General features: G+C 35.8%; 1 protein-coding gene across 1 annotated transcript in view; it reads left to right on the top strand.

The window, feature by feature from the left end:
- LOC103576034 (phenoloxidase-activating factor 2) overlaps nucleotides 1-15,774 on the top strand; it is a 329,955-nt gene that overhangs the window by 204,102 nt on the left and 110,079 nt on the right. The window contains exon 4 of the mRNA XM_053742063.1: nucleotides 403-671. Coding sequence (XP_053598038.1) covers nucleotides 403-671 — 269 coding nt within the window. The remainder of the gene's footprint in view (nucleotides 1-402; nucleotides 672-15,774) is intronic.

Raw genomic sequence — 15,774 nt, 5'->3', positions numbered from 1 at the left:
GAGCTCGAAGTAAAGTTAGAGATCTCTTTACTTTTCTGGTGAAACTATTAGACTTATCACAAAATGTTGTAGGATCTTTTTTACTGTCAGTTTCTACTAATTATTAGTAGTAATGCTTTTTCAAATTCCACACTGTTTTCTAGTTATTATCATTTTGATTTCAAGCTCTCGAAAAAACGGTTTTGATCGATTTCGAGACCACGACAATGTAAGATTTCGATAAACTAACTTCTTATTAAAGTGGTTATAAAGATAACTTTTTCTACAGTTCGAAATAATATCATTTTATAAAAAAATTATATCTCATAAAAAGATTTAAGACAGGCAAGATACTAAAAAAATATGTTTAAATGCGTCCTCCATGTCAAACATCCTAACAAATTACTCAAATGTAACTTACAGAAAAAGTTCAAGTCAGCTGAAAGTCCGAGTCGGTGAATGGGATACACAAACGAAGAATGAACCATTTCCTCATCAGGATCGAGATGTTATTAAAGTCATTACTCATCCTCACTTTCATTCCGGATCACTACGGAATGATTTTGCAATATTAATTCTTTCTGAATCCGTGCAATTTGCTGAGAATGTTGATGTCATATGTTTACCAAAACAGGACGATATTTTTGATGGCTCACAATGTTTTGCCAGTGGCTGGGGCAAAGACACCTTTGGTAAGAATAAACTAGATAAAATTAATCATTTTTACCTTAAGTGACTTAAAAGTATCAATATTAATTACTCAAATTAAAGCACTTTTTATCTTAAGCAAATTAAAGTATTCCTCAACCCTTCAGAATTGGGGAGTCTCAAGACGTTTAAGTGTGAATTGAGTTGGGCGAGCATGAATCACAAAACATTCTGGATTGTGAGCCTCCATTGTAAGAGTAGTACTGATGATGTGTTTACCTTTTCAATTTTTATAGTTTTATGTTGTGTACAATGACAATATTATAGTTAGGATTGTTAATACAGTGTACCTTCTCCTTGAGGTGGATGGCCACGAGGACAGGTAACTGTCCGATCTAAAACGATCTTGATACACGCTGTTTCCTACGCAGCGTTGACTAACGTATCAGTAATTTTCAATATTAATTAACCTCGGTTGTCAAGTTGGCTTCTCCAGGACATATAAGGTAATTTCTATTGAGCAGTGGAAATGAAACAGGACTTACCTTGCGTTGAGGGTGGGCAAGTCCGTGCAGCGAACTCTCGACGTTGATCACTGATCACAAGACGTCGCACTTAACTTAACTAACTTATTGGGAAATTGGGAGGTATTGTTTTAATTGGCTTTCTATGAGCTTTCATATTATTCACAACTTTGCACAATGGCTACGTAAAAGATGACCAATAGGTCCTCTCTTCTACTACCGTAACGTATTATCAACGTAGATTTATTTCAGTCTACCGAAATCTATTGTTATTCGAAAGCAACCGCACTGCGTGGTGCGTCAACCAAGAGTGATTTCCCTCCATAAAGCTGCTCTGGTTCTTTTTAGTTGAAGTTGACCAACTTCATATAACCTAGGGAATCACTAGGACTTTTCTACATCTTAGTGGCTGTAACAGTGGAGCGAACCCACACTCAGTCCCTCAGTAAATGATCGAATACTAACTACTGAGTTTTCTCCCTCACAGATGGCGCCACATAAGCTAAACTGGCATGATTTAGATAATGAGCCAGCCGCGTATGTCCCTTCATGGTGGACTGCAGGGCACTGGACCATAGTCTGTTCCAGTGTATGACAGACGAGTTATCCTTGTCAAGTCTGGGCAAACCTAGTATTATGGTCGATTAATAGGGTGCCACTGGAAGATGGATTTGGCCTTCCAGAACGGATGTCAATGAATTTTTAATTATAATTCATTTAATTACTTCTCAGGGTCAGTTGTAAGATTTTGTAAGAGAGGAGAGAAATATTGAGAAAGGCTGAAATAATCTAGATAAATAATTTTAATTATTATTTCATTAAGCACTTTGCTTTCACCTTTTTTCAACCTTTTAGGAAAATTATTAATTCCTTATGACAATCTAAGTTCCTTATGACAAGCTCATATTTTCTTATGACAAACTAATGCGTCCGCTGGATGTTTTTTATGACAAATTATTATAGTAGTTGAGCTGGGGAAGTCCTCCACCAGCCCCGATAAAACAGATTGTCGGCTTTACTCCGTGCGAAGTTATCGACAGAGGGTAACCAGCCAGTATTCGGCGTACTGGTGGTCGGTTATACCTGTTTTACCGACCGTGCTCGAATAAGCAGTCGGAAACCTCTGATTTGGCAGTTGCTAATCTCGTAGTAGTAGACGGTAAGCTGTGTTTTACCCACTGTAAATCATTCTAGAGTTATTTTCAGTTATTTTTTGAGCTTATGGAGGCCATTTTAAGCTCATAATATAGTTCTTCCGGATAAATTGAGCTTGTTTTTGACTAGATGTCGCTTAAAGTCTGTTCTGAAAGGGAAATTTTGAAACATAACATACTTCGTGATGGCGCTCAAGGCTGACGAATTCCAGTCTATCGGCCTTGAGCGTCATCACGAGGTCCATCTACATCTCCATACGGTTTTATATATTAAAACTGGGATGTATAAGGGTACATGCAAAAAGCTTGCGAAGTGCACGCCATCTATCGGTTTATTTCCACCACTCTTTTCTTGAATATTGCATCATCTAGCAGGCCTGGACTCGTTTTCCTTTGTTTATGACGTCACCTATCAGGCTTGAACTCGTTTTCCTTTGTTTGTGACGTCATTTAACAAATTTGAACTTAATTTATAGTTTGGGGTGGGAAATTCTGGTCTGAGCGCTGAGCTCGAGAGCTCGCATGCAGTCAGTCTACGCTGAGAAGAGTTAAAGTAAACAGTTTGCGTGCCAGAGCTAGTATTTATGGCTGAATTAACTTAAAGTGAATAGATTTTTCTTCGCAAGAATTACCCTTTTGCGGAAAGTTTTGAAGATCTCATTCAAGGGTTTTTTGGCGACTTGCCTCCTCCTGAGTCTATCGGTAAATTTGTTGACCATGTAATTGCGTTCGCAAAAGACACGGAAATAATTCACAGTGTTCGATTAGAAGCATCGTGAATAAGCTGACACGATAGGAGAATTTTGTCCAGAAGATTAATAAAAACTACTGAAAAATTAGTGAAACTAGAAAAGCGTATATCAAATAAATAATCACAATGAGTGGTTCGTCAAGGTATGTAATAATCTTTTTTTTAATAACCTGCTTTATAGTCGTTTAATTATAATAACTAATTAATAAAATTTCTTTTCCAGACCCCATATCTGTACGGATGTATGCTTTCATGATGCGCAGATAGACTTCGAAGATGTTATGGACGACAACGTTAATGATTTCGATCGTTATAACGAAGAACGAGAAAAATTAAATAAATTGTCTAAACAAAAAAAACGAAATCGATTTACAAGTGAAGCATTGGAAGAAATTATGACTCAGCTTCAAAGATCACCGTGAATATGAACAGGCCCACCATAAAACTACGTTCATGTTAACCAAGCTATTCTTCAACGCTAACAAACAGCATGGAACTAATAATTGATTTTGTGGGTTTCGAAATGCCTGACGGCAAATTTGTAGTGAAAGAACTGTTTGCTACCGATATTTATGATAAAGTGGGTACATATGGACTTGCACGATGTGAACATTGGTTGTTTGAACTTCCTTTGGATCAAGTCGGTGTTACTGTAATGCAGAAAAGTGTTGATCACTGTGGACATTAACTTCAATATCATGGATAGCTGCTTGATTACCATACGAATTACTGAAAGAAATCCTTGAAATTATGGTCAAACATGTACTATACTTCTACGTACAAGGTGAATGGAAGAAGAAATGGCTTGAAGATCTAATTGACACTGCTGTACCAATAACTGACTTAGAAAAAATGAGATTTCTCTCACTCTATCAAAAGAATAATTTCTTAAAATATCAATGTCCATATTATATCTATCATTTAAAGAAATTGAATACTTCATGCGCATTTGAAAATGTCCAAGAGTTCAAGAGATGATTCTGGCATTTTTATGGAATTCAACCAACCTAGGAGAAGTCAGTTCAGATCTTCAATTAATTGAGGAATTTACTGTGTATAGATGATCGAGATATCACATGTCTTGATGATACATTTATCCTTGAAAATGCAGCCCAGCAAATCGATTTCGTTTGGCACAAACCACCAGAAAAATTAAAAAATAATGAAAAATTGATTGGATATCAAAGTTGTCGGGATCATTATATATTCAACGATGATATCCCTGATAGCTTCGCATATCCATTTAGAAAAGATTGCTCTAACTGTAGTGCATATTTTTAGGTTAAGAAAAATATCTATAATTTATTATGTATTTGAGGTTATGTATGGCTAGAGCGTATATTTTTTCAGGTTAAGAAAAAAAAGACTATAGTTTATTATGTATTTGAGGTTATGTACGACTAAAATGTATAGTTTTAGGTTAAGAAAAAAGACTATAGTTTATGTTAGACTAAAATGTATATGTGAGGTTAAGAAAAATATCTATAGTTTATTATATATTTAAGGTTACGTAAGACTTAAATGTATATTTTAGGTTATAAGTAATAAAAAACACTATATATCAATATAAAAAAAGTTTATTCATTTATAAATGTAAGTTAGTAAATTAATACAGGTTCAATAATTATATTTAGTTTATTAATTCTTTGTTTAAATCGTTCTCGATCTCTTGTTGCTTGTTCCCATTCGCCTCTTCTTGCTTGCTCGTGTGCAAATCTCCATACATACATGTGATGTATGACTGGCGTTGGATTAAATTTAACAGTCTTCATATTATTTTCCGTACGATGCTGCTAATAGGATTATACTTGACTTTGCGATCATGTATTGAGGCAGTAAGCTGATGTCTGTGCAGGGAATTGATATGTAGACTCAAATTCCAGACGAATGTCCACTGGTCCAGATTTTATCGATTTGTTTTGTTTCGAGCAATCAATAACGTACAGCGGCGCTTGTTCCAAAAATTTTTTCTTCGTTAGCAGTGGCTCAGGTTCTTTGCTGTAGTATGGAATTTTGAAATTTATATGAATATCGTACAGCAGAGCATATTGATTGTTTGCGATGTTGAGGTTTAAATTCCCATAAGGATAACTATGAGAGTTTAAAAATAATTTCATATCTCTGATGTTGCAGTGACCAAATACGCTGGCATTTTTAGTTGCGTCATTATTTCTTGCTGTTTGGAATCCAAGTATCACGAATCGTGGTTTCTCGAGCTGTCTAGAAGTTTTAATTGCCCAAATGTGCTTCGAAGTATTTGGTAATAGAGGATACTCGTACAGCTCCAAAGCACGGAAACTGATTAAGATAGCTGGATCACTTGTGATATAATTCAAAGCTTCAATTTATTATCAGCCATAGCCACATATGGTACAATCCAGTCGATTTTTCGCAGCGTAATTTTAACAACTTTAGCATGAGCTCCAGCAGCAAGTATGGCCACAACGTAGGCATTCAAATCAGCATTTGATCATATTAATATTAATTACTGCTTTGCATTAATGACAACTTTATGGTAATCTTCAGCAAATCCAAGCAAAAGACTCAGTGGTATAGATACATCAAAGTAGCCATTGTCGTTGTGTAATTTGTTCACAGCTTCACCCATAATCCAGCCTGAGTTCTCGAGTGTATTTTGTTGAGCTGGACTCAGTGATGTGTATCCTTTCATGAGACTTATGATACCAATATTTTTATTACGATCAGTTTCAACACCATTCAGCTCGTGCTGTATTTCTTCAAACATATGACGGACTGTAATGTTGATCATGTGAGTAGTTGCATTTACAGCTGTACCATCAGACTTTGTGAATTTTCTGTACACATGTAGTGTACTTTTACTTGGAAGTAGACACAAATCTTTAAGTTGAACGGCAGTTCTTATTTCATCGCTGTTGTTGAATGTTGATGAAGCATAGGAAGATGAGCATGCGCTTCATAGTGCGCAATTGACTCATCAAAAATAATATGTCGTTGAATAATTAAGATTTTCGCCACCACAATCGTGTACACGTCAAACAACAAAAATAAATTTTTATTTTCTTAATTTTCCGCGTAATTTTAGTCCTAGGCTCTGTAGAAACTGAGCGTTCTGATGTGTTAACACCTTGTGATGTACTCGGCGACTGATGTTGCTTGACCATGCTGCTATTTTTTTATAGCCAGCACCACTTTTTGTGTCGTACACGATACCGACACTTAAAAGCTTGTAAAAAAGATTGACTCCTATAAGTGCATCTACTGAGAAAAGTTTACAAATCTCTGGATCAGCTAAAACGATATTTTTCGGTAATTTCAGCCCAGCGAGATCAATAGGAGCCGACGGCATTCCTTTGCTAATTTCGGAATTATCAAAAACTTAATATTTTTAGAAAATTTATTGAATCGCGATTTTATAATAGCGCGAGTGGCGTGCTTGATATTTGTACTTAGATCGTCGATACCACTGACCGATATGTTTACTTCAGTTCGGTCAAGCTTTAGAAAGTTAGCTGTACCTTCAGTAATAAAATGAGCCTGGGAACCGGCATCCAAAAAAACTCTGCATGCCTTTGAAATTCCTTGTGGATTCACGATATCCACTATAGCGGTGGCCAATAGGGCCTCGGAGGATACAAGTGCGTGCAAGTTGACGCGAGAAGTCTGCGCCTGCGCACTTGATTCACTCTGACTGGCTGTATTATTTTTGTTGATGCTATTGCGATTATTTTGATTGTTATGGTTACAATTGTTATAATTATTATTGTTATAGTTATTTCCGCTATTTTTTTGAGAGGAAGCGTTGAGCTTTTCAAAATGCAGAAGCGTATTATGACGCTGGCCACAGATGCGACATTTGCTAGCAGTACATTGAGACGATTGGTGCGTATTACGCAAGCAGTTAGTGCACCAACCGTTCTTTTCGGCAGTTTCATACCTGGCGAATGGAGTTAAAACGGTAAATTTGGCGCAGGAATTAATGTAATGATTATCGTCTAAACAGTGAGGACAGCGGCCAGGAGATACCCCTAATGCGGAAGCTTGTTTTGGCTATGACGGAGCTCGAGAGTTAGATTTTTGGCTGTCTGGCTTCCAACTATATGCCTGAGCACGCGTGGCTTCGAATTGAGCACGCCATGCTAAAAAAGCAATAAATTGATCGATGGTGAGATTAGGATAGCTATTGCTATGTTCCTCCCATCGATCACGAAGCGAATTTGGTAATTTATTCCGAAGAATAACCACCAGAATGGAGTTCCACCCATCAATAGGCTCTACTAAAGTTTTGAGAGCACGCAAATTTTTTTGTAAATGATCCACGAAAGCTTGCGTTGAAAAATCTTTTGATATTTGAGAAATATCCAGTATGGCTTGAATATATTTTTCCCGCATTAGCTTTTTATTATCATAACAATCTTTTAGCAAATTCTAAGCCAGCTCATAATTTTGAGCTGAGGCTTCAATGGAAGAGATTACACTAGCCGTTTCACCTACCAAACAGCTTTTTAAATAATACAATTTACGAATCGGAGGAATACTTATATCTCCATGGATAAAGGATTCAAATAAATCATGAAAACCTATCTATTCGTCGAAGGCCCCACCGAATTCAGGTAGTTCCACAGAAGGTAAACCGAGGTAGTTGGGGTTATAATAATTTGGTGTAGCGATGACGGAGTGGTCTGAATGCGGAGCAGATGATTCGCGTGTTTGATTGTGATGTGAAATTTGCTCAGTAACGGGCAGAGGAAAGGATCCACGCGCTTGATTTTGATGTGCGATTTGTTCATGAATGCCCGGAGAAGCTAATTCACGCGTCTGAGATTGTGTTGAAATTTGTTCGTGATCACCTGGCGATTCAGGATTGATATTTGCTGGCAATTGATTTAAATTAGCCGATATAACTGGTGGATTAAGAGTAGAAATTTCCGGGACGGAGGATGAGGTTGGAGCAAGACTTGTAGGTCCTGGAAACAAATGCTTATGCGCGATCTTGTATGCTTCGAAATAGGCTTCCTCGAATTCAACATTATGCTGATGAACCTCAGCCAGTTTTTCTTCGTCTTCTCCTCCTTCTAATAATTCTAATTTATTTTGGTATTCTAGAAAGATTTCGCGAGTTTTCCCTAATTCAGAGAACCTTTTATTTAAGACTGGAAAGTCTACCTCCGGATTAAACCGTTTTAAGACATTTTCGAACATAGTTAATGAACGCTTTGCTGCACCTCGCTTACATTTTAAAGCCTTAATTTGTGCTTCAGCCATGCTTGATCAGTAGTAAATATAAATAAATGATAAAAAAGATCAAAAGCAGAGCACAAATGTAAATTCTCGCGATTGCAGGAAGTAAAATATGAATGGTATGGAAAATACACTAATGGTAGGAAATATTGGTGATTCAACTGACTTACTTGCCAATAGTTGAGAAGTTGATTTATGAAAATGCGTCAAAATGGCGTTGAAAATCCGATGATGATTGTGAATGCTGATGATTATGGACCTCAGGCCGGTTGCTCACTGTCCCTTGGATGAGGTTGACTCTGCCGTAAATATGTTGATGATGAGATCTCGATTACTAGGTCTGATGCTCGAGATAAAATATATAAAATAATTTATTGCATACAAAACTTTCACTTTTGAGATGAGTAACTGCTTGATGAACTTATGATCACAAACTTGATGAGTATGGTTGACACTTAAACTCTCACCATGAAAAAACGCACTTACGTAAAAGTCGGAAACGACTGTGCAATTACAGTAAAATAAATTATTTTTTATTTTCACGTTATCCGGCTCGAAGGACCAATGTTTTGTACTGCGATTAGTTTACCGCAGTAATGACAATAATTTGATGAAAACCAAAAAAATACAATAATCTTAGTCTACTTTATTTAACTGAGCTTGCTGCTCTTTACAAGTCTGGTGAGTTACTGATACAAAATAATTATATTTGAAAATAATTGAAGTTTTTTGGAGGCGGAGTTATTTTAGTGGCGAAAAGTGACCAAGGAAAAATGCGAGGAAATCATTGGGCAGTTACGGGCAAGAAGGTGGAAAGAGGGATAATGTGTCTCGCCATTGGTAATTGGCTAGGTTTGTAGGTGGGCATTTAACTGGGACCGACGGAGTTTAGGTAGGGAGGTCAGAGATGAGCAATGCGGATACTTGAGGACAAGGACGTTATGATTTATGAGGGGCTTAAGGGATTATAGCCATAATATTTTGGCCGTAAAGAGAACTTTTTGAAAAGGAAATGGGACTGCAATTATACAAGAAAAAATTAGCTGTACAACAGCCATTTTTATAGAGCAGATGCTTTCAACAATACTTTTAAAATTGTAATATTGGGATGTTAAGGTCTGGGAAACAGGACTAAGTGCTTGGAAATTCCTAAGTGTACCCTAGCAATATAAAAAATCGGCTTAAAATGTATTTACAATCGGTTCCTTAAGATAAGAAATTTCAGTGACAAAAAAATGAAATGTTGTAAAATATGACTGAGTAAGATTAAAAATATTTCCCAGAGTAATAAATTATCATTTTTTCTTAAAATGATGCTTTAAAATAAATTATTTGAGTAAGGTTGCGACGAAACAGATCTCTTCCAACCGATTTTTAGCAGCACTTGCATCATTTACAGCTTTCGCTATACCAGCAGCACCCTCAGCCAAAGCTCCTGTTGCACTCAGGCCGGCAAAAAGTGGTATTAAAAATGGTAGTACCGGATTTTTTAACAGCCTGACGAGCTCCTTTTAACGCTGTTTTAGTTGGATCACCTCCAGGAGTCATGGAATTGTTAGCAGCTGTGACAACTTGACTTAGTGCTACATATTTCTTTACAATAGTCTTCCTCTTGCTAGTCTTCCTCTTGCTAGTCTTTCTCTTACCAGTTTTTTTCTTAGTAGGCTTTCTCTTACTAGGCTTTTTCTTGCCAGCTGTAAGAGAACAGAGAAGAAGATAGTTCAACCCCATTCCGAATCTTTTTTTCATCTTCATGATTTTATTTACACTCCACGCAGCAGCTTTTTCACCAATACCAGCATCTTTTGCTTGATAAGGTTGCCACGCCTTCTCAGCAAGTATTTGATCAGCCTCTTGACGTGCCGCCAAATTTTCGCGATTATCCGAGTATGCGATATCGTGTTCTTTACACGCAACGTCCAGATGATTAATTCCGGGATCACCGCGAGCTAATCTTTTGGCTAGCTTGGTACCTGATCCACAGTACTGGTATCTAGGTACGTGTAGTTCAACTGGTAGCTTATTAATTAGACTGTTTATAAAACCTCTACCATTGGTCGTTACACATGTGCTCTCCATAGTAGCAGCATCATGACTGACTTAAAATGATATAAAACCTGATACTTATAGCTCGCTGAGTAAGTTGTTGTTGTGATCGCCAACAGGCAACACGGAGTTTAAAAGTCAAGCGGCCAAGTTACCAATAATCAATTCTGATTAAATTGTTCAAGGTACCGGGATGAAAAAAGTTAAGAGACACGGCGCTCTATTGCCAAACAGTGTACGCGCTATATTTTGTGGTCATCAAATTGTGAAAAAACAAATGTTCTGCTCTTACTCATCATATACCCCAATGGCTTGAGATTTGATAATATTAATCTCTACTCAAAATCTCTGAACCAACCGAATTATAAATTTTTAGAATCACTACTTAAACCAATAGAAGGTATTGAATTTTTTACATTCAATGAGCACGAAGAAGTACTGAAACCTGAAGATGCAAAACCGAACTCATTGATGATATTTGATAATTTCGCTTGTGAAAAACAAGGTCATATCCAGGCATACTTTTGTATGGGTCGACATGAAGATGTTGACAGTTTTTATCTCTGTCAGACTTTTACACGTATCCCTAAACATTTGATACGTGACAATGCAAATTTTATAGTTCTTTTTCGACAAGATGAAATGAACTTGAAGCATGTGTATGATGATCATGTAAATACTGACATGTGATACAATTTATTCAAAGACTTGTGTTCAGCATGTTGGAATGATGTTGATGGTAAATATGGTTTTGTCGTGATTGACAAAGACAGTGAGCTAAATAATGGCAGATATAGAAAAGGATTTGACTGTTTTATTAGTATAAATTAAGTTGTACTTGATAAGTAATCATCAGAGAGTAAGTAAACTTTAACTCATCAACATAAAGACCGAGGAGCTTTCAAAGCAGAGAGATTTTTTACATCAGATATCTCAGGCTAGTGATGCTATCCGACGGAAGCACATAATGCTCAAGTTGGGTAAAGACACAGCTGAGAAAGCAATGGGTGAAATTTTCAAACCTATTGTTACACCTCTGCAGAGTCTAGTCAAGTCGTCTAAGCATAAAATCAAACAAGAAATCAAGCAAGAAGTCAAAGAAGAATTTAGAAATGATAATTCAACGGTGAATAATGATACAGAATTTGATGATGCCAGTTATTATGATAGTATTATCTCTGAAGATAGAAGTGGGACTCTGGAAGAAACACAAATATTTTCTACTGCATCGAGTACCCCCGCTGAGCCAGTGAGTGGCGAAATAAAATCAAATTTAGAAGAAGTAAAGATATTGATATGAGATATGTTGTTCGTCGACCTTTTAATGATTTTTATATTGGTGATTCTGAAATAACTTTCGACGATAATGAGATCAGTATAAAAAATAAAAATTACTCTGTGACTCCTGGCTTATTGGAATTTTTATTTAAAAAATTGCCGGATGATTCAAAGTCACGCAGAATGATAAAAATAAATATCTCGAAATTATTAAAATGACAAATACTCATAGAAAAAATTATAAACCAAATGGTAATCTTTATGATGACTCGACAATCAAGTATAATAATTATATTGCCGATTTTCTAGCTAAAAATGCAAATTTATCAAGAGGTAAAGGATTACCGAATTTTATGATTACGAAAAAGAAAAAATAACGTATGGATTATGTCTACTGAGATGATCCAAATGAACTAGTTGACCGTCTACATTTACTCATGGCATCTCAAGCAGCTGGAAATCCAACTCACACCCATGAAATCATATCAATTATCGAAGAGCTACGAGAAGCGGGGATTATTTATTAGCATCTGCTGTGTCAAATTTATACCATTTACTTGCCGACTGTTAAAGTGAAAAGAGCAAAAATAAGTATCGATATATTTGGACGTTCGCTACCAACTAGTGTTGCAATCAGCTAACCACCAGAACCACCTGAATGAGGATTTCAACTAACTGTTGATGGACAGTATAATTTTGGAGCAAAAGTCTGTGTCATGTTGGCAAACCTGCTGAAGATAGCGATGCAGCCACTGTAAAATTTACACGTGACCTTATATATCACGAGCTGTCTTTAATGTATGATAGTCTAAGGAATGATCAGTCGGAGATCATTTCACACTTACACTCTCAAGTGGTAACACTCGACTCTGCTGTGAAGCTATTAAAAAAAGAAAATCGAGAACTGAAAGTTAAATAAAACGTATAAAGTTTCAAAAAGACTTAATCAGTAGAAATACACAGCGAATAAAAGAATTGGAAGCTAGAATTTTTGTCGACAATGGAAGACAACAAATCCGTGATAGCGTATGAGCTGCACAGACCAGCAGAAATTATTAACGACGTCATGTTGACATACGAGCACTCGATGAAATTTGGCAAACTGAGTTAGTTAGTTGAAATTATTCCTTATGCAACAGTAAACAAAGGAAACAAATATCTGCTAACTGTCATAGATATTTTTTCAAAGTACGCTTGGGCTGTACCGATTAAGAGTAAAAGTGGCAGTGATGTCACCAGTGCAATGAAATCTATATTTCAACTAGGTCGTGTTCCAAAAAATTTGCACTTTGACCAAAGCAAAGAATTTGATAATAGAGAATTTCAAGAACTTATGCAACGTAAAAACATCAACATGTACTCGATATTCAGCAACTTGAAGGCATCCATATGTGAACGATTTAACAGGAAACTTAAAAATAAAATGTGGCGTGAATTTTTCGCACGTGGTACCTATTAATGGATTGATATATTAGAAAACTTATTGGATACTTGGAATAATACCAAACACTGGACAATTAAAATGAAACCTCCTGATGTAACTGATGCTGATGAAAAAGAACTTCTGGAAAAAATATACAAACGTATTCAAGCTCAGCAACAAGCACGAAAAAATAAATTCAAAGTCGGAGACAAAGTTCGAATAAGCAATAACAAACATGTGTTTGGAGAAAGTTACACACCCACGTCACGTCATATTTTGAACTTTTGATTAAGTACTGTTTCTTCGTCAAGTTAATATGATCTTGAAGACATCTCTCGAAATCATCAAACGTGATAGTTCGTAACGTTGGAGCTTTAATTCCCTTCGCTCGTTTTTTATTGTTGTTATCATTCATAATTTTGTACGCATATAGTTTGGCCCTAAGTCTGGTGAAATGAGTCATAATTTTCCCATTATTCTCATCTTTCATCAGACCTGGGTCCTTTTTGTTTGCGATCGGCATATTGCACAAATTTTGAGGGGGGTAGTCCGACGTATCAAATTTGTAAATATTACGTGTCATCATTTCGTAGATGTCTGGTACTGTAAAGTGGTAAATTAAACTGTCAGTGTCCGTGTACATCAACTTAGATTGTTGATTTGTCAAGTTCTGTTTGACATAGTTATAGTGGAAATCATAGATAAATGTTATCAAAATAAACCTGGGGTGTTTTCATTTCCACTATAACCATGTCTTTGTCAAAAATAGTAAGACTACGTAAGTTAGGTTTACAGATAAGGTCTGATGCACCATATCGACCAGAACATCTTGTAACCAATTGAACATCCTTGTGCTTCCTAGCATTCTCCATAGTCTTACCGAAGACTGCTTTTATTCATGAGTTTGAAAAAATTTTTCTCAAACTCATTTTGGGCAGCCTCCCTACAGTCTGTATTCTTATCGATGTATGTCATGAGCCATGGGGATTGCTCAAATTAAAGTACGCGATTAATTTTTTTCAACTGCATTCCTAAATCTAAACATTGTTTTAAATTTTCATAATGTATTATATATTTATTTTTAGCATACAGTGTTGTACATAATTTAGTAGACTTGCTACCTGGGGGTAAAAAGTGCTCAGGACACAATGGTAAATCTTTGTGTAGCTCATGATGCTCCTACGGATAGTGCAAGTCTACTTCTAAAATAATTCCGACAGTGTCATTGGTACTTAAAAATTCATTTACATTATTTAAATCATTTTCATGTACCCACTCAAATGAGCCTTTAGGTAGTGGCATACTCATTGCCGCGCCATACAAATTATTGACGTCAAAATACATCAAGTATGATTCGGGTTTGTTATTATCAAATTCATTACTTATGTACCAATTGTTGGCCTTCCCACACCTATTAGTACACTGAGACACTCCACATCGTATACGTTTCTCGATGAAAAGTACCATTTCGGTATCAGTCAACAGTTCCAGTTCCGCATTAGTCTATTTCAGCATTGCATCAAAAGCTAATCAGGGCGCTGTATAATAGTGCAGCGGGTCTAAGTTATAATTATTTAAACAACTTTGTCGAAAATTTTTAAATACATCGGCCAAGAGTAGTACATCAGTCTTAAGATTTAGATCAGAGTACTCGTCTCATATAGTGATGTTGAATTTATCCCAGACAAGTTGAGTAAATGCATAATTATCGTCAGTAATGCCATTATTAGATAATTTTGAAAAAAAATGAGTTTTGATCGGGCAACTGTTTGTCATCAAGCTTATCAATGTTTGTAATGTATCTATACAGGAATACACCCTTGCGAGTAAGTAAAGTTTTTCCGGATCTGGGTAATGAAGTTTTGTAATTTGTTTATCGTCATCATCAAGATAGGATGCTAATTTTTCTAAACTTGAAGCCATAAATCTAAATGAATCTATAAAGTGTAAAGACACAGATATATCATCAATAGACTTTGTAAATGAGATATATCGCTCTTTATTAATTGGCAATAATGTAACCTTACCTTCAAAAACAGTTGCTAATGATTTAATTAAAAAATGAGAATCACACCCAGATAAATTGTGAAAAACTACCGGTATCACATCAGATTTTGGGTAATTTCAATTGCATGAGATGTGTGCAGGTCCGCGATAGTTACCCGTAAAATGGCAATGATCGTAGCATTTCTCTTTATCAGAGGCTATCATTTATTCGCAAATATGACAAGCAGTTGACCGATCATGACTTTTTTTGTTGCTGTTTGTCAAGTGGTTTCATAGGTATAGGATTTTTTAAATACTGCTCAACTTCAAATGCACAATTTTCAAGTTTATTGACAAACCACTTTACGCAATCAGATGATCGATTAATTTCAAATTTTGACAAATTATTATCATAATTACGGTGTCGATAAAATGCAATACTGTGTGGAACGTGTTTTTGAATATGATCATCCCCCTGAGGCTCTAGTGTACACTCTAAGTCTGCGCAGACAACAAACGGTACCGAGTCTTTATAACGATAATTTTTTAATTTTAATATTTTGATTTTATTCGTAAGAAATTTCATACGGACTTTATTTAATTTAAAACAGTCATCATTGTGATTATTGATAGATCTTTATGTTTTAAAGTGACTTAAACATCGATCACAGAAATATTATTTACAATGTGCCTCAGAAATTTAATTTTTTACTAATCGCGATAGATTTTTAATTAAGACAAAATGATATACAGGCTTAGAATTTT

Source organism: Microplitis demolitor, chromosome 9 (assembly GCF_026212275.2).
Source record: "Microplitis demolitor isolate Queensland-Clemson2020A chromosome 9, iyMicDemo2.1a, whole genome shotgun sequence".
NCBI classification, from domain to species: domain Eukaryota; kingdom Metazoa; phylum Arthropoda; class Insecta; order Hymenoptera; family Braconidae; genus Microplitis; species Microplitis demolitor.
This window is presented reverse-complemented; position numbering and strand designations above follow the sequence as displayed.